We start from the raw sequence: 26,674 nt of genomic DNA, 5'->3' as shown, positions 1-26,674 counted from the left end.
AGACAAAAAGGCAACAAGAAGATAAGAAGGTGCTTTTGAAAAGTTAACATCAAAATGTAAAAGAAGCGACTACAAAAAGCCAAGAAAAACGCAGAAGACATTAGACGGAGGTACAGAGAAGGGCCTGGATTGCAAGGTCACAGGAGCAAACTGTTCTTTAAAAAGGAAGCAAATGACTATGTTGAGATTAAAAAAAAAAAAAAAAAATTTCCCAGGCCGTAGCAAAGATAGGTCTTTAGCAAAAATTGCTGAAGTTACAGTGACACTGGATAAAAAAAGATGAGCAGAAAAAAAGCACATTACTGTTAGCCTATCAAAAGACAGCAGAGCAAGACCGTGGTAGAAGGGCGCAAACTGATGGAGCAGAGGCAACATACCATCTTCATCGGTTCGAATCAACACGGACAAGCTCTCAGGGCCAGGGCCGACATCGGTGTGGGCTGTCACAGTGATCCGGTATTCAGTCCATTTTTCCAGCTGTTCCAAAAGGTATTTGGTAGTGTCCGAAGGGATTCCCAAAATCTCATGAGGTTTGTCATCTTCTCCATCCACTGCAGTATACTTGATGGAGTATTCAGTAATAATGCCGTTCTGTTTGTCCACTGGTGGAGGTTGCCAACTTACCAAAATACTAGTGGAACTTGGACTGGTGCAACTAATGTCTTGAGGAGGAGCTGACGGCTCTTATTTTGGTAGTGAGTTAAAGGAGGGTTTGAGTGAAAGGACAGGAGTGGTTGGAAAAAAAAAATGATAAAACAAAAGAAAAGGCGAAAATAAATAGACGAACAAGAAGGGCAACAAAATGAAAATAAGACTTTGAAACTTAAAATTTTAAAGATAAATTTATGAACCTTGGCTTAGTAATATGAATAAACCAAAAAATGAATAAATGACCAAAAATAATTGTTAAATAATGGGTGGGGGGAATATGTGAAAATGAAATCTTAAGATAACAGAGCCTCAAATAAAATTACCTACCTGCAATTTAAATTCTTCTTCTAAAACAATCCCTCAGTATTCCCCAGCCCTATTTTACAGACTATCGAACTTCATAAAAAGCTGCAAACAGTACAAGATTTGTTACATGAGAGTCTGATGACGTTTAAGAGACACCATTTCAAGCTTTGGCTACTGAACTGCATTCTGATTCATATACAGTACTCATTTGCAAAAAGGTTCTTCAGTGTGAAAAGTGGCAATAACTGTTAGATTATTCTGCCAATTAAAATTTTAAAAAGAGAAGTAAATAAAAGCCCAACAAACATAAAAGGGTTCCCTCTGACTATCTGAAAATCAGTATTCTGACCAGTTCTAATGAGAAGTGTTAGCCTGATACTGATCATAGCCCATATACAGTGAGCATGCAGATCGATAGAGGATGAAAATGCAGTCCAAGGTTTACCTACCCGAGGGTAAATGTCAGGCTGGTTGATTCTGACTGTAACTTGTACTTACCCTATGTCAGCTTCCAGTTTTTTAAAAAAAATTATAACTCTTCTTGGGACATCATTGCTAGTGAAGAATTAGATCCCACCAGCAAATTTTGGTAAAATCAATAAAAATCATCTATCCCTTACAAAATGTCAATAATACAGCCATTAAAAAGAACTGTTTAAAAAAATCCTGAGAACCATCTGGGAAAGATATGACTTATCTTCCAATTTGTATGTAGCTCTTTTCATTTTGTACATAATTATTCATATAAAGTAGAATTTACATGAGAGTTAAAAGATAAACTTTCTTAATGCCCATTTTAATATAAACTATTAACCTTCTGAGTAATTACTTTCCATCAAATAAACCAAACATATCATTATTTGAAAAAAAGCAAGAAAGAACAATGTGACTACTATTATAATATTCCTAAAGAAGCACAAAGAATTTAGATAAAATACATGTAAATATGTATGCATATATATATAAGACAATATAGATGATTGAAGAGTAAAACATTTCTATTTTTTTTTTGTATTTGAACATGCAGTTTGAGTAGTTCTTTACATTCTGTGAACCTTAATAATATGTAGTGTCAGGTATATCTTATTATATAGACAATTATCAGTCTTTCTTAATTTACATGTCTTGTGTTCTTCATTATAGGCAATCAAAATGAAAAGATCTTTGTACAGACAAAAAGAAAATTATCATTAAACAGCCTTGTAAATCTGGTATAAGATTTGCAAAATCACAAGAACATCATTTTTATTGATTCTGACTATAGGTTCTTATACCTCAAATTATGAAACTATTTCATATGCACTATCATTCATAATAAATTGAGTTGTTCATGTAACAGCAAAGACTCATTTGTAATTCTTTTTAAAAAACTGATTTGGTTTTCACTGCATTCCTACCTTTAGACCTCCTATTCTGCGAGAGTATATGTAACACCACTTGAAACTCTAATAAAGAGTAGATAAGCTTTTGATGTGGTTATAGGAAGTCCATGCTGTCTCTCTGTACGTAAGTATCTATATATGCATTTGCTGTGCTGTGCTTAGTTGCTCAGTCGTGTCCTACTCTTTGTGACCCCAGGGACTGTAGCCCACCAGGCTCCTCTGTCCACAGACTTCTCCAGGCAAGAATACTGGAGTGGGTTGCCATGCCCTCCTCCAGGGGTTCTTCCCAACCCAGGGATCAAACCCAGGTCTTCTGCAATGCAGTCGGATTCTTTATCATTTGAGCCACCAGGGAAGCATGTATGTATCCATTAGGTGTGTATATACAAAAAAACTTAAGTTTGTAAAAAACATGCAAAATATAATATTAAAGCATGTCACCTTCCTGTTAATTAAATGTCTGATTTTAAGAGTTATCTTCTGCAATATTACTTATTAGCCTGCCTGGAACTCAAAGAAGACACAATACTGCACTGATTTACATGTTTGAGTTTTACAAGAAATGGAATGTTATAGGAATAAACTATAATCAGTAAGGGATTAAGCAACAGAATACTAATACTTTTCATATGAATAATCATGTGTTGAGGAAAACTATGAATTTTATCATCAAAAACTGAAAAGATTTATCTATAGAAAATGAAATTCTGGAAGACTTGCTTATATGAAAGGAAACTCATTCTCTAAAAAACTGTAAATTTCATGTTTTCTGATAGTCTAACAATTAGGTCAATAGAACATCCTCTTTATGAAATTCCACATATTCATTTTATACATATCTATGTCACTATATCACAAACCACATAAAATATAAAATACTTTTAAAATCTAAGGAAAGTCCAAAATACCGTTCAAGAAAAATGGTTGTTTAATAAATTATAGAAACTTATTAATAAAGAGCAAACAGTAGTATTATATAAGCCGCCAGACTTTCCATCAAAAACAACCTGCCATATAACGCATTATACAGAACAGTCCTCCCTAGACAAAATGAACTCCATTGTGATCAACACAACTGTGCTTTAGAGTAAGAGTCCCCAAATGAAAAGAAACCTGAGGAAACGAAATACAATTTAGGTTCGCCACTATACTTGTGATTATTCCATTGTTCCTAAATTTGTCCAAATACAGATCTTCTGTGAATGTTTCAAATTTTCATATGAACTACTTGCAAAGTTAACAACAAACTAGGAACAAATAGGTGACATGAAGACTTGGTCATAAGCAAAGTTAAAATCTGTCTTTAAAAGAGGCGAAAGTTTGGTCTTTAGCTATCTTTGCTAAGCCCTCCTCTGATTATTTTGCAGTGTTCTCAACTTGAATTTTGCCTTACAGCAAAATTCAACGTTTTTACCCATTTTTCTCAAGGAGGTTTACTGTTGCTGCTGCTGCTGTTAGGTTGCTTCAGTCATGTTCGACTCTGTGCGACCCCACAGACGGCAATCCACCAGGCTCCCCCGTCCCTGGGATTCTCCAGGCAAGAACACTGGAGTGGGGTGCCATTGCCTTCTCCAGGAGGCTTCCTAACTTCTCTAAATAACTTTCAATTCCAGGAGTGAGAGAATGGGGTCTGTCATTTGGACCCAGCCTGAAAACCAAGGTCTTGATAACTCTAATCTCTAAAACTGGACACTTGCTGGTATAGAGACTACCAGCTATTAAAAGAATATGAATTAGCAAGTCTTTTGGTGAGGATAAAAGCCGGCAACACTTCCTAGTGGAAAAAAGGGGCAGAATATAAGCAAAGAGAGACACCTACTTGACTGCATGGTTCTGGCTGATATTTCAGCTGTGGAAGCACCCAGGCCTTGGGGAGAGCGTGCCGCCAGACGGAAGTAGTACAAGCTGTTTGGTCTCAGCCCTTGCAGTCTGTAAGATGTCCCTGGCTCAATGGTGATCCGTTGCTGTGGATATGTAACAAGGGAACTTGATCATTTTCATTAAGATCTGTGCATGTATTTTTATCACACTGCCCAGAACATCAGATTTCTGTCATCAGGGTTATAATGTTATCAAAATATCACAAACAGAATCAACAGTGAGTATCAAGGACCACACTAAGGGCATCACATAAAGAAGACTGTTGTTTTTTTAGTTGCTAAACCGTGTCCAAGCCTCTGCGACCCCACGGACTGTAGCCAAGAAGGCTCCTCTGTCCATGGGATTTCCCTGGCAAGAATAGTGGAGTGGTAAGTTTCTACAAGTAAGACAACTAGAAAAAAAGGAAGTCAAGGATCTATTTAATGATGACACAGTGTTTCAAATACATCAGATAAGGGGCAGTGAGAGGCCACCACCCATGAAGGCATTTCAACTTTAAGGCATGTGTGTGGTTGTGACATTGTCCACAATAGAAACTGACACCCATTCCTGACAGTGGCTATGCCCAACAGTCCATTTGAAGAGATGTCTAGCTCATTTCCCATGACAGCCTGAAACCCAAGTATGGGCAAAGAAAATATGGCCAGAAGTAACATAACAATGGAAACTGGCATACAATTTACATGACGTTGTTATAAAAGAGATCTGAAATTGCCAAGGTCGGCCGGGATAAAAATCAGATGTTAGTTACTGAAGAAAGCTGGATAATATATATGAAACCATATCATTACTCTATGTTGATTTCAAATTAATTTTTAAGTTATTTTTAATTGGAGGATAATTGCTTTACAATATTGTGTTGGTCTCTGCCTTACATCAACACGAATCAGCCATAGGAATGATGTATGTCCTCTCCCTCTTGAACCTCCCTCCCTCCTCCCACCCCACCCCACTCCTCTAGGTTGGCACAGAGCACCAGATTTGAGCTCCCTGCATCACAGGGCCTACAGGAAGGAAAAAGAAACCACAAACTTTTCTATAACCTGACATCAAAAAGGCTTCTGAAATAACTGTTTTTTTTTAATTGAATGTTGTAACTCTTATTTTCATGCTTGAAATCTGCCTTTGCCATTTTAGTACAAATATAGCTATCTATGGGTAATCAATCTCAGATTGAACATGAGTCTGTAGCAAACCTTAAAAAACATACTAATATGTAATCTTGTAATGGCATCAATAATCTTACAAGGCTTTTTATTAAACAGTGTTTGGTGTTCACACAAACCAGAAATCAGGGAAGGGGAATTCAAATATAAAACTAGAGAAAACATCCTTAGGGCGTTCTGGCTTGCAAATAAAAAAGCTTTAACAAATTTTAGACTTACCAAATAATAAGAAAAAAAAGGAATTTCCTAAATAAACATTTGTAAAGCACAGTAGGGATGCCAAAAGTCAAGTATCCAACCATTGCCAAAAGACCACCTCTCTCATAACTGTTTTTATTTTTAATAGGGTATGCAGGTCGGGAAGCAACAGTTAGAACTGGACATGGAACAACAGACTGGTTCCAAACAGGAAAAGGAATACATCAAGGCTGTACATTGTCACCCTGCTTATTTAACTTATATGCAGAGTACATCATGAGAAACGCTGGGCTGGAGGAAGCACAAGCTGGAATCAAGATTGCCGGGAGAAATATCAATAACCTCAGATATGCAGATAACCCCACCCTTATGGCAGAAAGTGAACTAAGAACTTCTTGATGAAAGTGAAAGAGGAGAGTGAAAAAGTTGGCTTAAAGCTCAACATTCAGAAAACGAAGATCATGGCATCCGGTCCCATTCAGTTCAGTTGCTCAGTCATGTCTGACTCTTTGCGACCCCATGAATTGCAGCATGCCAGGCCTCCCTGTCTATCACCAACTCCCGGAGTACACTCAAACTTACGTCTATTGAGTCGGTGATGCCATCCAGCCATCTTATCCTCTGTTGTCCCCTTTTCCTCCTGCTCCCAATCCCTCCCAGCATCAGAGTCTTTTCCAATGGGTCAACTCTTTGCATGAGGTGGCCAAAGTACTGGTCCCGTTACTTCATGGCAAATAGATGGGGAAACAGTGGAAACAGTGGCTGACTTTATTTTGGGGGGCTCTAAAATCACTGCTGCTGCTAAGTCGCTTCAGTCGTGTCCAACTCTGTGCGACCCCATAGATGGCAGCCCATCAGGCTCCCCTGTCCCTGGGATTCTCCAGGCAAGAACACTGGAGTGGGTTGCCATTTCCTTCTCGAATGCATGAAAGTGAAAAGCGAAAGTGAAGTCACTCAGTCGTATCCGACTCCTAGCAACCCCATGGATGGCGGAGCCCACCGGGCTCCGCCGTCCATGGGATTCTCCAGGCAAGAGTACTGGCGTGGGGTGCCATTGTCCTCTCCGAAAATCACTGCAGATGGTGATTTCAGCCATGAAATTGAAAGACGCTTACTCTTTGGAAGGGAAGTTATGACCAACCTAGACAGCATATTAAAAAGTAGAGACATTACTTTGTCCATAAAGGTCCATCTAGTCAAGGCTATGGTTTTTCCTGTAGTCATTTATGGATGTGAGAGTTGGACTATAAAGAAAGCTGAGCGCCGAAGAACTGATGCTTTTGAACTGTGGTGTTGTAAAAGACTCCTGAGAGTCCCTTTGAGAGTCCCTTGGACTGCAAGGATATCCAATCAGTCCATCCTAAAACAGGTCAGTCCTGGGTGTTCATTGGAAGGACTTATGTTGAAGCTGAAACTCCAATACTTTGGCCACCTGATGCGAAGAGCTGACTCATTTGAAAAGATCCTGATGCTGGGAAAGATTTAGGGCAGGAGGAGAAGGGGACTACAGAGGATGAGATGGTTAGATGGCATCACCGACTCAGTGGACATGGGTTTGGGTGGACTCCGGGAGTTGGTGATGGACAGGGAGGCCTGGTGTGCTGCGGTTCATGGGGTGGCAAAGAGTCTGACATGACTGAGCGACTGAACTGAACTGAACTGAAGGATTTTAAATAATTTAATGTTAATTTATGTTGTACTACAAACATTTGTAACACGAGTACTTACATCAACACTTTAGTTCTAGAATTTGTTGAGTTATTAATTGGAATTGGCTTTGTTAGCTAAACCTAAAAGCACTGCTCTTAGAACCTGCTCACTTCAGAGATGTAATAAAACAGGTTTATTAACATTAACTTAGTATAGCATTCAAAGTGATGAGCCAGAAGTTAATCGGTAATAGTTCACTGTGTTTGTGAGTCTTTTAAAAAAGTATTCTTTGTTAGAAATCAGGGCTGTTTTGCTTTGTGAAGTTGGCCTTTTTTAAGACAAAGAATGCTAAGAGATATAATAAAATGGCTTGGTGAATTGAGTTTTCACATATAGTTTTATAAACTTTTTTGCCCTGATGTTCCCTAATGAGTTTCATGATAACAAATTAAATATATATTATTATCATATATCCCCTTTCTGAAAATATTAGATGTTTCTTAATAGTGATTTATAGAATCTGTTCAAAGTATACCCACAGGCCCGTGTATCATGAAGTCAAGAGAACAGATTCTATAAATTGTCTATATGAGGCTTTGGGCAAATACTTGAACTTTTTTCTTTGTATCCATTTTGTTAATATGTGAAACAGATTAATAATAGAGGCTGACATAAAGCACTACTGTTGGATTGAGTTAATATATGTGAAACCCTTATTACAGTACCTGTAAATGTATGTTATTCTGATTTTTCTTTTTCTTTTTAGTAACTATTAACAATTTTTAGCCTTCTATGCTTATTTGCATAACATAATCAAATTATATGTGTGTGTGCATCACATTGATTCGCATCTGATTCTTTGCGATCCTACGGACTTTGCGATCCTACGGAGCCCTCCAGGCTCATCTGTCCACAGGGATTCTCTAGTAGAGAATTCTGGAGTGGGTTGCCATGGCTTCCTCCAGAAGATCTTCCCGACCTAGGGATTGGACCCACATCTCTTGTGTCTCCTGCATTGGCAGGTGGGTTCTTTACCACTAGTACCATCTGGGAAGCCAATAAGTATTGATATATAGATATACATATAGATACATACACACTCATATCAAACAATCAATGGCATACAAATGAACATTTGCTCTGGGGCATCTTTCTCTGAAACCAGTTGGGACAAATTCATCTACCCAAAGCCTTGGAGCTCACTTAGTCAAGTGTTAACTGTGACTTAAGTATTTTAATGCAGAAGACAAAGAAAGGAAATCTCCAAATATCAAGGAGTATATTATTTTACAACCCAATACTTCCGTAAGCATCTTGGAAACCCGAATTAAAAAAAAAAAATCCGTTAGAGACAATAGCCATTTTTTTTTTTGTCTCTTCTGTCCTACTCCCATCAAGTCTCCAAATACTCTTTCTTTTTTTTTTTTTGGTCAATTTTCTCTTTTTATGAATAAATCTTTCCCACCAACGTCCTCAGTAGCTACCTGACCTTTTAACGGAACTTGGGCAAGTAAACAGAATGAGAGTAGTGTCTCGATGCCACGAATGGCGACAAGGTGAGAAGCACAGTCCTACCTCCTCTCCATGCTCCCCATCTTTGTAGACCAGTTCATAGCTGGCGATGGTGTCTGAACGTGGAGGCGTCCAAGACAGCAAAATACTTGTTTCCGATTCAGGTTCTGCCTTGAAATTTAGTGGCTGCCCTGGGACTAAAAACAGAAAAGCAAAGGATTAAGCTCACTGTTACCAGAAATAATCGGAAATTCTTGCATTAACTGTTTAACCTTTCAGTGTTCACATGTATTAGCTGAGCAGAGAGCAAGGTTTCTTACAGTGTCCAAGTTAACCTAGGAATAAAGAGCCCATTTTTTCTCCTTTAAGGCATAAGGACAATGTTACACATATTGTCCTTGTCCTTGAGTGGTTTAATATATATGTAAGATGTGGAATTAGCAAATGTAAATATATCAGTTTCTGAATTCAACTTTAAGGATAATATTTATTATAATATTGTTATAAGCAATAAATGTGATGATACTGTTGTGAGCAATCAACATGATTTATGTAGAGCACTTGGAATGAAGATTGCCTAAATCACATAAAATGTTAAATACATAAAAGCTATTGCTATTTTACAATTGAGGAGGAACTTATTTTTTAGTACTATAGTTTACTTTCAAAACAATTTCCAATTAGGTTTATAAAATCTCACCTTCACTCCATTAGCAAAATCTATAGGCAAGCATAATCATTAGTATTTTTTTTGGTTACCAACCCATTTTTAAACAGATGTAAAATAAAGAGAATTTAAAAACCTAACACTAACAATTCTTTCTAATCTCTAAATGAGTTTATATGAGTTAATACACTAGACCCAATATAAATTTAATATTGTCCCAAGTGAGAAAGAACTAAATTACTACACAAGTTAAAAAGTTTATAGACCACACTTACAATCACAAATATACGAATTTAATATAGTTTTCCCTGGTGGCTCAGACAGTAAAGAATCTGCTAGGAATGTGGGAGACCAGGGTTCGATCCCTGGGTTGAGCTGTTCCCCTGGAGAAGAGAATGGCAACCCACTTCAGTATTCTTGCCTGGAGAACTCCATGGACATAGAAGTGTGGTAAGCTACAGTCCATGGGATCACAAAGAATCAGACATGATTGAGCAACTAACACTTTCACTTTCATAGGAATTTAATAGAGGTCATCTACAATTTGTACCTTGGTCATATGATCCATGCAATAGACAATTTGGAACAGCTATATACAGATGAAATCAAGAATTGGATCTAGTTGAAAACACCTTACCCGAATGTTGAATTAGAATAAATTTTACTAACACCAACCTCCTAGTTAGCACCTAATCCCATGAGGTCCTCTACCCATTATATACAAGGCTAATGCACTTCAGGGCATCAGTGGCACAATTACCCTTACTTACATTGTTCTTGCCCAATGTCTACTCTGGCTGGTGCCCATGTCTTGGTGGCCATTAAATATTTTGATCATTACTCCTGATATTATGGTATGTTTCAAAGTGCCATATCTGAATATATGTCCGTATGCCCACAAGTTCACATGAGAATTGTGTGTATATTTAAATTAAAAAAAGATAAGAATAATACTCCATACCAGAGGGGAAAAGAACACCTCAAGTATTTTTGGCAAATGAGCATAAGCATTCAAAAATATGTACAAACAACATAACTTGTAGCTGATGTATGACATCAATTTCTTTTTTTTTTGACATCAATTTCTTAAACAATAATTAAAGCATCATTTTCAGAAAGAAAGTCGTTGGAAATATAAAATGTAAAGCTTCCTTTTCTTTCTGTAGTCATCTCTCTGCAGTACGACTAAAAAACTGCCTTTTGTTTGAAAAAGAGATTCAAGTTTAAAAGGACCTACAATGGTTTCTGGGATCCCTAATTATCATTTCATTCCTCATCTGGTCTGTTAACCTGTGAGAGTGTGTGTGTGTGTGTGTGTGTGTGTGTGTGTGTGTGTGTGTGAATAAGTGCATACACTTGTGTCTGGACTGATGCGTAAGGCCAATAATCAGTACTTCATATTTCTAATTAATCTTCTTTTCTCCCCTGTTGTACCACAGGCTTTGAGATACTCATTAATTTGATGCCTCCAGGAATGTACTTTCTGAACTGGGTATCTATTTTTTTTTAAAGAACCTGCCCAACAGGTGACCTAACACAATCATTCACACTGAGAGGTGAGAGGTGGAGACAAAAGAAGATAAGAGATCAAGAGCAAGAGAAGGTAGAACAGAAGAAAATAAGAAAACAATCAGGCAAACAGCAAATCAAAGAGAAAACGCATTATTTTTAAAGGAAAATACCAATATCACAGGCAGGAGCCACAATGGAAGCCAAGAATGATCAGACAGATGGGAGAATGATGTTTGAATTCTAATATTCAGACGATGAAAGGTTTTCTCAACCTAAAAATACACATGCCTATGCATATGTATGCAGTCACTTCTTTTTCTCTAGTTTTATTCCAACTTCCACAAGTCTGGGAAAGAACACCTTGTGATAACTTCTGACATAATCCAAACCGAATAAAGTACTGTCAAGAATTAACAACACAGACAGTATTGAAAGGCTGCTCTCAGGATAATAAATGCTGGTTATATATTTCCTCCCTGCTAATGCTAATAATAAATTGAGTGACAGTGACTGAAAACATTGTGGGAATCTAATTAACTTTTTCTTACTTAAACTGTTTACTTTTTTGCTTTTAATTTGTCTCAAACAAATTCCTGGTAGGTCCCGATGTTTCATCCTTGTTTAGTGCCATACACTTCCTTTAATCCCCTAATTCTGTTTGGTTCTATTCAAAGCCCTCTCTTTCTAAATAATGAAATAGCTACATCAGAGTCTCAGAGGGTGTAAATGTTCATTTTACCCTTGCACAAAGTAAGTAAGTAGTGATTACGCGACTGGATAGACTTTTTAAATAGTACAATGAGGTTGTCCTCCTCTGCTACATAATACAATGAGGTTCTCCTCCTCTGCTTTCACCATCTTTTTTGAAGTGGGCTGGCAGATAATTTATTAGACTGTAAACTTGTAGTAGAAATACCAGTGCCTAGAAATGCCAGGCGGATGAGAAGGCCATGTGGACACAGGGTCACGGGAGTGCCTGGGCCACCAGAAGGAGTCAGTGATGCTCTGAGCCAGGAGACGGCTGCCTTGTGGGATGTGGGTTCAGACTTGCCCAAGCTTCTGATTTTTCAACAGGAGTTGATAATGAATCTTCTAGGTAAAATCTTTCAATTTCTTTATAATCTTAAATAAACTGAAACAGTTGAAATGAAATAGAAAACACTGTATTGGGCAAAAGATGTCTACAGACAAAATCTAGCATATGGATCAGGGCTTAAAAGATTTTTTTTTTTTGTTATATCAGGTTCTGTGCCCACATGTGTCTTAAGGGTGACACTACTCAGACTTTCTTGGGAATTGGGAAAGTGAAAGTCACTCAGTCCTGTCTGACTCTTTGCAAACCTACGGACTGTAGCCTTCCAAGCTCCCCTGTCTCTGGAATTCTCTAGGCAAAAACACTGGAGTGGGTTGCCATGCCCTCCTCCAGGGGATCTTCCCGACCCAGGGATTGAACACTGGTCTCCTGCACTGCACACAGGCTCTTTACCATTTGAGCCACCAGGGAAGCCAAAGAATACTGGAGTGGGTAGCCTATCCATTCTCCAGGGGATCTTCCCAACTCAGGAATCGAACCCATGTCTCCTGCTCTGCAGGCAGATTCTTTACTGTCTGAGCCACCAGGGAACTGTGGGTTCACCTAAAGATATTGCTTTCTCATTATCATTTAGTCAGTGCTGAAACATCCACAATGAAGCTGAGGCTTTAAAGCCAAAAAAAAAAAAAAAAAAAAGCTATGATAGTAATCTATGATAGTAATGTATTTATTTATATATTCCCCAAACAAATTAGTCCTAATGATCATAATATATGTTTAGAAGAAAACACTTTAGTGGACTCCCAACTGTCATATTTATTTTGTCTGTGCCACTTGGAGACACAGGGAAATTTCATCATCGGTCAGAATTTTACACCAAATACAATGCTACAAAGGCTCTGTTAACATTTATATTTATCTTTTTCCATACCCTTTTCCCTCTTTCTCTCCTTCCCTGTCTCCCTCCCTCTCCCCTTTTCCTTTTCCCTCCGGATACACACACACACACACACACAACTGAGGGACTTCACTTTCACTTTTCACTTTTCCTTTTCCTTTCATGCATTGGAGAAGGAAATGGCAACCCACTCCAGTGTTCTTGCCTGGAGAGTCCCAGGGATGAGGGAGCCTGGTGGGCTGCCATCTATGGGGTTGCACAGAGTCAGACACGACTGAAGTGACTTAGCAGCAGAAGCAGCATATATATATATAAAATACTCTCACAATGTTTACACCTCACACTTACTAACATTCTTTTATCTCATTTACTTCAGGTTAGACTATGTATATTTAATTTTTATTCTATTAAGAGCTTTCCTGTTTTGTACCATTTCTCTCACTAATGAACCTCAGATTCATTTTATGGGAAAATCTAAGACTCTGGAAAACATATGGAGGAAGAAGAACAACAACAACAAAACTCATCCAGAAATGTAAGTGTAGTAACTGTGACCAGAAACCAAAAAGTTTACACGTGGAAAGAGAAAAAGAATGTAAAAATAGTTTTTCTTTAAAATTGTATTTAATAAATCCTTATATTTGGTGAAGTGGTGCTGTTATATCCTTCTTCTTGATTGCTTATTTAATGTCCACAAAGAAATACAAATATGGGTTATCAGTTCCCTAAAATAAGATTATAACCCATTGAGAAATGTAAAATATTTGCATAGTAATACAATTATACTCAATACAAATATCTGAAGGCAACTTAAAGAGAATGGAGAATGAATAAAAAGTGAAAAGAAAATCTGCATGATATCTAAACTTTGATAATTAGAAGAAATAAAATTTCAGTAGATTTTAGAAGAGAAACAGGTTAGCACACATATAAGCTGGCTAAAAAACAATTTTGCCTCACCATAGTATAAATATGAAATGTACCAAGAGATTAAAACAAACAAACAAACAAATAACTTATTGTTAAAATAGTTAGTGCTCTAATAAGGTACATATTTTAAAATGTGAGTATCTAGCATATTGACAAATGGTAACAACAACAATAAAAACAACAGCCAGAATTATAGTGGTAGTAAAACAAAACCAAATTCAAACAAGGAGTCGGATTTCTAAGTGCTACAGATATATTATTGACAAAAGTAGTACTTAATACACAAGCACCTGCCTAAATCTTGTTCTCAACTGTCATTAGGCATCAATAAGAAAAAGTTAAATTTTATTACAGTTGTATTTATAGAAACAGCTCTTTTACTCATTGCTAAAATAACCTAGAAAAAGCATTTAAATTTTTGTTATTGGAAATCAGTCTTTTTTAATTTGCCTATATTGACTTGTTGATATATATATTTAATAGTAATGAAATGATTTAAAAATTATGAAAATCTAAAGCACAATGTCTCTAAAATGTCATAGTTCTATTACAATTTTGCTTCTTCAAAACATTTAAAGTTGATACCACTCATTAATATTTACTTAGTAAATGCATATAATTATTTTCCTTTCAAAGACCTATACTATTAAGGTCTGCACATAAAAATCAGTACTTTCTCCAAGAATTTATTGAATGCATAGAAGAATTAGAGGTCAGATGTGTTTTCTAAAGAAAGTTCAGAAAAAAGACACGCATTAGTATTTAATAACTTTATGATTGTCCCATTAGCATGAACAACATACAACATTTATTTCAGTGCACAGGTTGAAGATGTTAATTTATTACATTTCTTTAGAAGAGTTTTATTTGTACTTCTTTTGTAAAATATAGTTACCCTACATTCTTATATAATTATATACATGAGAAAACTATAACAGACATCTTTTCTGAAGGTGTTTTTCCATAGCAGAGTTTTTCCCCAACATAACATAAATACTTCCCTTGTCAATGACCATACAGTCCACGTATTTTCAAGGCGAACTAGTCGCAAGTAATTATAATGCCAGAAGTTAAAGCGATGGAAACTCTGGATGATTAATCTATACATTTAGAAAATAATCATTTTAACCAAAACTTTTTTATATTTAGAATCATTTAAAGATTATGTGATAGTTTCATCTGCACTAATATTCATAATTAAGGGACTATATTACTGACTATAAATAGATATCCAAGAAAAAGATACGCAAAAAGTCAAAGTGGTTGTCTGAGGAAACTTACAAATAGCTGAGAAAAGAAGAGAAGCAAAAGGCAAATGAGAAAAAGAAAGATATATCCATCTGAATGCAGAGTTTGAAACAAGAGCAAGGAGAGATAAGGAAGCCTTCCTAAGTGAACAATGCAAAGAGAGGAAAACAACAGAATTGAAAAAGACAAGAGAACTTTGCAAGAAAATTAGAGATACCAAGGGAACATTTCATGCAAAATGAGCACAATAAAGGAAATGGTATGGTCTTAACAGAAGAAAAAGATACTAAGAGGAGGTGGCAAAAAGTTACAGAAAAACTAAACAAAAAAAGATCTTAATGACCTGGATAACCACAATAATGTGATCACACACCTAGAGCCAGACATCCTGGAGTGTGAAGTCAAGTGGGCCATACGAAGCATCATTACAAACAAAGCTAGTGGTGGTGATGGGTTTCCAGCTGAGCTATTTCAAATCCTTAAGATGATGCTGTGAAAGTGCTGTACTTAAAATGTGAGCCAATCTGGAAGACTCATCAGTGGCCACAGGACTGGAAATGGTCAGTTTTCATTCCAAACTCAAAGAAAGGCAATGCCGAAGAATGTTCAAACTATCACACTATTGCACCCATTTCACAGGCTAGCAAAGTATGCTTAAGATCTTCCAAACGAGCTTCAACTGTAGGTTCAACAAGGTCTTGTGAACCAAGTCCTTCCAGATGTTCAAGATGGATTTAGAAAGGCAGAGAAAACAGAGGTCAAATTGCCAACATCTGTTGGATCATAGAAAAAGCAATAGAATTCCAGAAAAAAAAAATCTACTTCTACTTCACTGATACACTAAAGCCTTTGACTTTGTGAATCAAAACAAACTGTGGAAAATTCTTAGAGAGAGATGGGAATACCAGACTACTTTACCTGACTCCTGAGAAACCTGTATACAGGCCAAAAAGCAACAGTTAGAACCAGACATGCAACAAGGAACTGGTTCCAAATTGGGAAAGGAGTACGTCAAGGCTGTATATTGTCACCTTGCTTATTTAACTTCTATGCAGAGTATATCATGCAAAATGCTGGTCTGGATGAAGCACAAGCTGGAATCAAGATTGCTGGGAGAAATATCAACTACTTCAGATTTGCAATGACACCACCCTGATGGCAGAAAGCAAAGAGGAACTAAAGAGCTGCTTGATGAAAGTGAAAGAGGAGAGTGAAAAAAGAAAAAGCTGTCTTAAAACTCAACATTCAAAAAACTAAGATGATGGCATCTGGTCCCATCACTTCATGGCCAAATAGGGGGGGAAACAATGGAAATAGTGACAGATTTTATTTTCTTGGGCTCAAAAATCACTGTAGATGGTGACTACAGCCATGAAATTAAAATATGCCTGCTCTTTGGAAGAAAAGCTATGATAAACCTGGAGAACTTATTAAAAAGCAGAGACATTACTTTGCCGACAAAGGTCCATATAGTTACAGTTAAAGCTTTGGTTTTGACAGCAGTCATGTACAGATGTGAGAGTTGGCCATAAAGAAGGCTGAGCATGGAATAATTGATGCTTTTGAACTGTAGTGTTAGAGAAAACTCTTGAGAGTCCCCTGGACTAAACGGAGGTCAAACCAGTCAATCCTAAAGGAAATCAACCCAGAATAGTCATTGGAAGGACTGATGCTGAAGTTGAAGCTCCAACAGTTTGGCTACCTGAGGCAAAGAGTTGACTCATTATAAAAGACCCTGATGCTGGGCAAGGTTGAAGGCAGGAGGAGATGGGGATGGCAGAGGATGAGATGGGTGGATGGCATCACTGACTCAATGGACATGAGTCTGAGCAAGCTCTGGGAGATGGCGAAGAACAGGGAAGTCTGGTGTGCTGCAGTCCATAGGGTCGCAGAGTTGGACACAACTAAGTGACTGAACAACAATAGACAGATATTTTGATTGTCTATATTACTAGAAATTATGAATTTACATCAACTCCATTTATATCAATATGTATGATGGTACTCTTAGAAAAAATCAAAAGTAATAATGTCTCTCTTAAACTCATTTTATTTCTAATTACCGTTTCTGCAGAGTCTGATTTTAAACAAAAACAGGAATGCTATTGTCAGGGGATTAAAGGTAATATAATGAATGTACCTTTCTGATTAAGTAGACATACAATATATCTCTCTCTGGATATAAAATTAAAATATATTTGAGAAGTTCATATAGATATATTACTGACCTGTGCATTTTTGTAGTTTTTTGGAAAAAAAATATTAGTGAGAATAATCATAAACTTAAATTTTATATAACCTAATAAAATAATATTTTATAATGGTTTTATGTTTTGCTGAGCAGTGGTTCTATGAATTAGCTAATCAAGAGCATCTCAGCATTAATTATATCAGAACTAACATCATTGTATTTGGCAGGTGTCCACTAACATCAAATGGCCTTTGTTAATTAAGTCTGGAGAACAGATCAAATCATTGTGCCATTTTGGAAGGTTTTCTTTAGCCTATTGATCTTGGCAGGCACAAGTCATCATGTCATTATATATCTTCTCAATCAATGGGTATTAAAATCACAACTATTATGCAAGGTTCTTGGAAATACCTTAATGTAAAAAAAAAAAAAGTTAAACAGAAATTGATAACAGCTATTCTAATGCATCTGTGACCCATTCATCTAGATTTTTTTTTTTTTTAGGTAGAGAGTCCCTGGATCACATTAACTCAATTGCTCTTGTCATAATATTACCTTCACTGAGTAATGATTTATGTTACATTATGTCCCCTGGTAATACAGAAAATCAAAATATGGTCTACTGAAACATCAGTTCTATATCTTTCATTAAATTGTGACTAAAAGCATTATCGTCTGCCATTTCATGTTCTTAAGATAAGGATACTCATGATTCGCAAAGATTCTTATGTTTTGGTTGAATTTAGTTTCAGAAACTATTTGGTTTCTTAGCTAAATCCTCCTGTCATAAGAAAAAAAAATATGAAACACTTTGATATTCATGCTAAAATTTGTAGTTAGAAAATTAAGAAGCAGATTTAGTGATCAAGTATAATAACCTATTAAAAAGGTATTCCTTCTTCTTTTAGATAAATACATATTTTTTTCCTATCTAAACGGTTTAGTGTACCTCTGTACTAGGATAATTGAATAGCTACTACAAGTATTTCAGAAGTAAATCATCCTTAATTCTTGGATGCAATACTTGAAACTCTGTATTTCCTGCCTCTGTTCAAAAACCTAGTAAGAACCAAAAAAAAAAAAAAAGTAAGACATTTGTAAATTATTAATTTAAAAGACAATGGTGCTTCAGCAAAGGAAACAAGAAAATAAAAAGACAACCCACCAATGGGTATTAGGATAAGGGATAAGGAACTAGTCTCAAAAATTGACAAATAGCTCATGACGCTTAACAGTATCATAACAACCCACTCAAAATGGGCAGAAGACCTAAACACATATTTCTTCAGAGAAGAATACAGATGGCCAACAGGCACATGAAAAGATGTTCCATGTTGCTAATTATTAGAGAAATGCAAGTCAGAACCACAATGAGATATCACCTCATAGCAGCCAGAATGGCTATCATGAAAAAATCCACAAACAATAAATGCCAGGGAAGGTGTGGAGAAAAGGGAACCCTCCCACACTGCTGGTAGAATATACATTGGTACAGCAATGGTATGGAGATTTCTTAAAAAATTAAAAACAGAGTTGCCATATGACCCTGCAATCCTACTCCTGGGCCTATATCTGGAGAAAAACAAGATCCGAAAAGATATATGTACAGCAGTGTTCGTTGCAGCACTGTTTACAATACCCAATACTCAAGACATGGAAGCAACCGAAAAGTCCATTGACAGAGGAATGGATAGAGACATGGTACATATATGCAATGGAATATAACCAGCCGATAAAAAGAACGAAATAATTCCATGTGTAGCAACATGCATGAACCTGGAGAAGGTCCTACCACGTGAAGTGAGACAGAGAAGGAGAACTATCCTAAGACATCCCTTATATGTGGAACCTAAAAAGAAACAATGCAAATGAACTGACATAACAGAAACAGACTCACAGAGTTGGAGAACAAGCCTATGGCTGACAGGGGTAAGAAGCAGGGGAGTGAGTTAGGGAGTTTCAGATGGACATGGACACACTGCTATACTTAAAATGCATAACCGACAAGGTCACAGTGCATAGCACATGAAACTCCGCCCCATGATATGTGGCAGCCTGGGTGGGAGGGGAGTCTGGGGGAGAATGGATACATGTGTAGGTATGGCAGAGTTCCTTCAGCACTCACCTAAAGCTATCACAACACTGTTTCTCAATCAGCTATACCTGATACCAAATAAAAATTCTGAAAAGTAATAGAAAAGATAATGGTGCATAAAAGAATCTAGAGTGTCCAATTAATAACCTATGACCCAAAGGAAGTTACTGACTCTTTTTACCTTTACTGATCCTCCATTTACTTGAGATAATTCCTCATCTATCTAAATGAGTAGGAAGAATTAATATACCCAGAAGCAGACTGCCCAGCCTATTATGATGATGATGATAATGATGGTTATATACAACTGAAGTTATAAAATATTTCTGTCCATTATCTAATTGATAGTCTTGTTACGGGTTGAAGAGTCTCCCACAAAAATTATCATATGTTGAATTCCTAATACCAAGAACCTTATTAAGTGACCTTATTTGGAAATAAAATTACTGCAGATAGAATCAGTCATTATATTAGATGTAATTAGTCATTATCAGGATTACCTGGTATCATTAGGTTGGGCCCTAAACCATTATGACTGATACCTTATAAAAAAGGGAAATTTGGACAGAGGAACATGCACCCAGGGAGAAGGCCATGAACAATGTAGGCAGAAATCACAGTGATGCTTCTATAAGCTGAGGAACAGCCAAGATTACCAGCAAACCACCAAAAGCTAGGAGTGAGCCCCAGGGCCTCGCTGACAGCTCTCCCAGAACCAAGCCTGCTGACACTTGGTTCTCAAACTTCTAGTCACCACAACAAAAGATGGTCCATTTTTATTGTTTCAGCCACGCAGGAAGTAGCATTTTGTATAGCAGCCTTAGGAAAATTAAAACAAAACAAAACAAAAAACTACTACCCCTAAACACTATAAGGTGGTTATTACTTTAGATGAGAAAACTGAAGTTCAGAGAGATGAAGGAACTTGTCAAAGGTTATAGAGCTAAAAATGGGACTTACAGATTCAAACCTTGGTTACATTACTCTAAGATCAGAGTTTCTTACAGTATAAAAGCTGAAAAATCTAAAAACCTAGAACTTGAGTATAGATATATACTCTTCCTATATACGTTCTTATATCTTTAATGGTTATTTAACTGCTGCTGTTGCTGCTAAGTCGCTTCAGTCATGTCAGACTCTGCAACCCCAGAGACAGCAGCCCACCAGGCTCCCCTGTCCCTGGGATTCTCTAGGCAAGAACACTGGAGTGGGTTGCCATTTCCTTCTCCAATGCATGAAAGTGAAAAGTGAAAGGGAAGTGGCTCAGTTGTGTCCGACTCTTCGCGACCCCATGCACTGCAGCCCACCAGGCTCCTCCGTCCCTGGGATTCTCCAGGCAAGAACACTGGAGTGGGTTGCCATTTCCTTCTCCAATGCATGAAAGTGAAAAGTCAAAGTGAAGTCACTCAGTCGTGTCCGACTCGCAGAGACCCCATGGACTGCAGCCTACCAGGCTCCTCCGTCCATGGGATTTTCCACTTAAGAGTACTGGAGTAGGGTGCCCTTGCCTTCTCCCTATTTAACTGCTAGAATAGTATAATAAAAAATAATCTCAACAGTTGACTATTTTCAGTCGAGAAAAAGAATGAGATTCACTGATTTCTACATTTTCAATGAGAAACTTATGAAAAACTTACTCTATAATACTTTCATGCATATTAACATAACAAACACAGAACCGTGAACACAGTAAAAGCCAAATCAAGAAGATACATGATTTTTAGTATAACTATGATAAACCACTTCTACAGTTATATTTTTGATATTTTAGTGATAAACCCATGAACAAGCCAGTAAGAACCAAATAATAGTATGAAAATAAAGGTAGGAGAACTACAAACATACTAGATTTCTAGTAGCCAAGGCGAAAGTTCTCAGCCACAAGATTCAGAAAGTCCACAACATAAAAACAAGTCTTGGGGCTGGTGCACTGGGACGGCCCAGAGGGATGGTATGGGGAGGGAGGAGGGAGGAGGGTTCGGGATGGGGAACACATGTATACCTGTGGCGGATTCATTTTGATATTTGGCAAAACTAATACAATTATGTAAAGTTTAAAAATAAAATAAAATTAGAAAAAAAAAAAAACAAGTCAGTGGTTACACATAAGTTTATCAACTTTTGACAGCTGAGAAAATGTAATAATTAATTCTCAGGATTACCCATGAGCTATGACTACAGATTATAGACACGATCTCCAATTATATGATTCATATGTGGATCCCCAGAACAAACCAATGGCATACCGCCAAGAAAATCACAGATTAATGCAGGTTTGAAAGCGTCAGTCACTCAGTCGTGTCCAACTCTTTGCGATCCCATGGATTGTAGCCCATCAGGCTCCTCTGTCCATGGGGTTCTCCAGGCAAGAATACTGGAGTGGGTTGCCATTTCCTTCTCCAGGGGATCTTCCTCACCCAGGGATTAAACCTGGTCTCCAGCATTGGAGGCAGATTCTTTACCATCTGAGCCACCAGGAAGCCCCAGTACAAGTTTAAGAGGCTCCAACATAATAAACAGTCATATGAACAGTTCTCAGATATTTAAGAATAAACTTAAAAAAAACCCACTATGGCTATTCCCGTGTATGTGTAAGCATGTTCAGTCATGCCCAACCATTTGGACTGTAGCCCACCAGGATCCTCTGCCCTTGGGATTTCCCAGGCAAAACTCATCCCATGATGAACTGATCAATTTGAATCTAAGACCACAGAAATCTGGTATCCTCTTATAAAAATAAAACTACTAGAAGGGCCAAGTTTTTCTTCATAAAATCACTGGTGTCTGCTCTAACATCCAGTAAAATGGGTGAACAAGGCCCCAAAGTTTGATTTCAGATATTGGTAACTGTCTTTACCCGTGAGCCCATAGAAAGAAAAAAAAATCAAAAACATTAACAGAATATTAATTTTTAAGCAAGCTGCTTCCTGGAAAAATATAAGCCATTTAAATACCCAAGGCCTCCTGACAAATGGTTTTAGTTTTAACTTTATCTTGAATTATCCACCCCTCCACAGACTAAATAAATTTTTGGTACTATTCTATCAGAGTTGCTAATACAAAGAAGCATGGTTCTTCTATTCTCTAAATGCTGCATGGTGGATGCATTCATCCATCTCCTGCAAAAAGTCTTCAAGTCATCTGGATACAAAAAGAAAGGATGCTACATATAGGGGTAGGAGAGTAAGAGTTACAGACTACTAGGTATAAGCTATAAAGATATATTGCACAACATGGGGAATATTTAGCCCGTATTTTATAACAACCGTAAATGGAGCATTACCTTTAAAAATTGTGAATCACTATATGGTACACTGGAAACCTATGTAATATTGTACACCAACCATATTTCAATTAAAAAAAAAGATGTTAAATATATCCTCTTTTCAAAGGACTGTATTATTTATAGTCTTTCAGTGTCCATGCCTATTCCTCTTTACATGCCTTAACTCCTTACTTAGAAGCTCTAAATCTCAAAAACTAAAACGTCTACTATCTTTGTTCTTTGTTTCTGCCCCTGCCATTTCTTCGCACCAACTCTTCTCCACCCGACTCCCCATTCAGAAGCAGACCTACCTCCTGTCTGAGTAATGACTTGAATGTCACTTGAAAGAGGACCATCTCCAATTGAGGTGAAAGCCAGGACTTTGACGGAATACGTTTTCTGGGGCACTAAGTTGCCTATAGTAGTGATCTGGCTGTCAGCTACATTGTGCTTCATCCAGTTGTTGACATGCTGAGTGGGATCCATTGTATAATAAACTCTGTATCCTTGGATCTGTCCATTTGGCTCTTCAGGCTCCTTCCACTGGACCAAGATGGTGGTTGAACTCAACATCCGTGCCTGGACATCCCGCGGGGCACTGGACGGTGCTTGCTCTGAGGTCTGCGTCAGCACAGGCTCGCTGGGAGGCCCCCGCCCGATGTTATTGACAGCAACGACCCTGAATTCGTAATCCGAGTAGGGGCTCAGTCCGGCGACACTGTAGCGTGTCGTTGCCACCCCATCAATTTCTTTGTAAGGTTCCTCAGAATTTTTAGGTTTATGCTGAATGATGTAGTAAGAGACCGGCTCAGGGTTCCCGGAGTCCCACGTCAGTGTGATGCTTGTAGCAGTGCTCTCAGTCACGACAGGAGTTCCTGGAGGTTTGGGTAAGGCTTGAGGGAGAAAAAAGGCCATGAGCACCCATTGTCTTTAAGAAATCACGAGATTCTGTAACTCTAGTATTAGAATAATAGGATTATGTATCTAGCGGAGATTTAATTAGATGAAATCATAGCAGAGTAGTTTTCTAAGTGGTCAGGATGTACAGTAAGACATGCGCAGGTGACAAACCCCAGGTGACTAGAAGTGTATTATATAGCGTTGCATTTTGGGGCTGATAATGAAATTCACCATTTATTATCTATGAGATGCTGGATACATTGCTTAATTTCAGTTTGCTTTAGTTTTCTCATGTGAAAAATAGGAAAAAATGTATTATTGGAATTGTACAGTTGGGTAACTGTATTTCATGAGTTTGTGGTGAAGATTAATGAGCTAATCCAGTAATGCTCTTAGAATTTATCTGGCACCCTGAGAAAACAGTGGTTCCAATTATTACAATTATTATAACCAAAGGCTTGGCCAATGAGATTCTCGCTTTGAAAAAATAATACAACTAAATACTAATAAACATTGAAAAGAGCAAAATTTTAAGTATAATGAAATGGTATTCAATTGCTATAAGAGTATTCATTTTGTTTTCAAGATGTATGACATAGACAACAGAATGATAATTTTTTAAATAAATTATCTAACCAATAACTTTAAGGTAACAAAGAATAATAATTTCAAATTCATCAATTTCAAATTCATGCTTTTTTACTTAATATTCAAAGTATGCTGAAGAACTAAATTAAAGCCTATCCACAAATCTCTTTTTAAAATATTTTATTGTCATAATAGATATTCTATATCCAATATGAGTAACATATTACAGCTACATGAAAAACATTTCATTTAAATTCATATTTTAGAAATCATGTTATTTTTTTTAGAAAAAAAGCATGACTCAAAATGCTACTAACTAAGAATGAAAGCCATCTATGCCGGTGGCCTCATATTCAAGCACCTCACCTGGACAGTGATTCAGAAAAGTATGGTGTTAGGGAAGAAAGGAGAATTTCACAAGCTGATTTTTTAGAGAAAACTCAGAAAGTAACACTCCTATAAACAGCTCTTTAGTACTCTTCTTTCCTTTTCAACTTAAAGAAAATACAACACTGCTTACAATGGTAACTCTTCAAGAATAACGAACTTGTACTTGATCACTGTTACACCAACAATACCTAGAGCACTGTCCAGACCTGAGTAGGGTTTTAAGAAGCATTGTGAAATGACTGCCTGAATAAATGAGTCCTTTCTCTAAGGTGCTTTTAGTTTCGATTCACTTTTTGCTGTCAAGTTTCACCCTCATGTTTTATTATTTATGTTGGAGGAGGAGGGGGTAGGGAAGTAGCAAGAGTCAGGAAAACAAAGATAAGAAATTGAACAAGATATTAGTTTAATGTGACTCCTGCTTTTGCATTCTTGAAGGTCTTTAGCAAATCTTCAAATATTTAAAGCTGACATGGTTAGTATGGGAAAGGTGATTCAATATTTGCATACGACTCTAAGAACCATGGAATGATAATATTTGGCCAAGGGATTTTATGGAAAATAATAATAAAACGACATTTGTTTAAATATTCTGGTCTGGCATTTTGCAAGAAAGCGGATAACCTGAATTTTCCCTAGATGCTTTTCTGTGTTCTTGAGGCAAGTAAAAATATTGCTAATCAAAGATGTGTGTTTACTGATATTTAACAGATACTCTCAGTTTTACTAAGTGACGCCGATTATACAGTACAGGTTTTGTGTCTGTAATAGTATGCTTAGTGTAATGAAACATTACTATTAATATTTTAAATGATGAAATATTGAAAATGGTGTGTACCTTGTTATGTCACATCATTGCTTTTATATGGTATATAGTAAGTATATATATATTTGGTCAAAGGTATGACACTGACTACATTATGTGTGGTCCATTATTTTTTTTAGGGTCACAGTTCCTAGAAGGGGAAGATGATTTGTGCTCATTTTGCAATAGTTCCAGACATTTGCAGGAATCTAAAGTTACTCTCATACTGATTCATTTTAGGAAAGTTTTCTAAAATTCTATAAATACTGTGTAAAAACAGCTGGTTCCCTCACATATTCATTTCCCCTCCTTTGATTCAAAAGTAACCAAGGCATATAATTCTTTGGTTATAGTCAGTACCCTTATTTCAAGGAAAAAAAAAATTGTTGCGCACTTCACCTACACAAGGTGAGAGATGAAGCTGAAACAGAATATAATCACACTTTCATTTTGCATTTTAATGGCACGGTCTATCAAAAATTTAAAGCATCTATTATTAGACCATGTTGATTTCAACTCTTTTTTTTTGTCTTTTGGGATTTTGAGCATTTACTAACACTTACTTGGATTTTTCTGTCATGTACCTCTTCTCAAGGTTCTGGATGAATATAAAACCTGTTCACATCATCCCGACCATTACAGCTGAGCATGTTGAGCATTCCTCATCCTGCCCTGTTAGTGCCTGAGCCTGGCTGCCACTTAACTATTTTGAAAATTATCATGACTTAGGTTGTCAATATTTTTAAGAGAGAATGTGCCTACCTAGATATGTGTATCTAACGTGATACCACAAATAAGACTGGGCTATGATATGTGAAACACTGACCAATGAACTGATTCATTTTAGGATTCCAAGAACAGACTTTGTAGAGGCATTAGTCAGTTGATGTGAGGGTACCCAGATCCTCCAAGCATGAACTACTGAGCATACCTTTGACAGTGATCTGTGCTATTGCTTCAATGACACCCAGTGTCGACATAGCAACACAGGTGTAATTTGCTGACTGTCTTACATCATTCAGTTCTAGGACATTTCTTCCTATTGGCATATCATCTTCAGGTGTCAGATCTTCTGCCCCCAACATCCACTTCACATAAGGCATTGGTGACCCCACAGCCACACAGGTGATATTAACACTTCCACCTGGCATGATCTCATGATTAGTGGGTGGGATAGAGAATCTTGGTGGGACACGGCGAACTGGAACAAAACACAAAGGAAGATGATAAAATATACAAGGCAAGAAAAAACAGCTTGATTCAACACATGACATGCACTGTACAGACACATATTGAAACATATTGTGGATTGTCCAAAAACAAAACATGTAAAACTGTGGATAATACACACCATACAAGTATGGTATGTGTATACACAGAAAAATTTATTTTAGTCATTGATATCTTAG

At 37.0% G+C, this 26,674-nt stretch overlaps 1 protein-coding gene across 8 annotated transcripts in view; it reads right to left on the bottom strand.

The window, feature by feature from the left end:
- PTPRD (protein tyrosine phosphatase receptor type D) overlaps positions 1-26,674 on the bottom strand; it is a 2,533,682-nt gene that overhangs the window by 192,237 nt on the left and 2,314,771 nt on the right. For all 8 annotated transcript variants that reach the window (XM_086415146.1, XM_086415152.1, XM_086415147.1 and 5 more), the window contains 5 exons: positions 26,197-26,466; positions 22,897-23,478; positions 8,810-8,943; positions 4,159-4,303; positions 378-683 (listed from right to left, as the gene is read on the bottom strand). In XM_086415146.1, coding sequence (XP_086271272.1) covers positions 378-683; positions 4,159-4,303; positions 8,810-8,943; positions 22,897-23,478; positions 26,197-26,466 — 1,437 coding nt within the window. The remainder of the gene's footprint in view (positions 1-377; positions 684-4,158; positions 4,304-8,809; positions 8,944-22,896; positions 23,479-26,196; positions 26,467-26,674) is intronic.

This window comes from Bos grunniens, chromosome 8, assembly GCF_055505025.1.
Source record: "Bos grunniens cultivar Pamir isolate PY7600 chromosome 8, Bosgru_T2T1.0, whole genome shotgun sequence".
Classification (NCBI taxonomy): Eukaryota; Metazoa; Chordata; class Mammalia; order Artiodactyla; family Bovidae; genus Bos; species Bos grunniens.
Note: the sequence above shows the minus strand (reverse complement) of the source record. Positions and strands in the feature narration are given on the sequence as shown.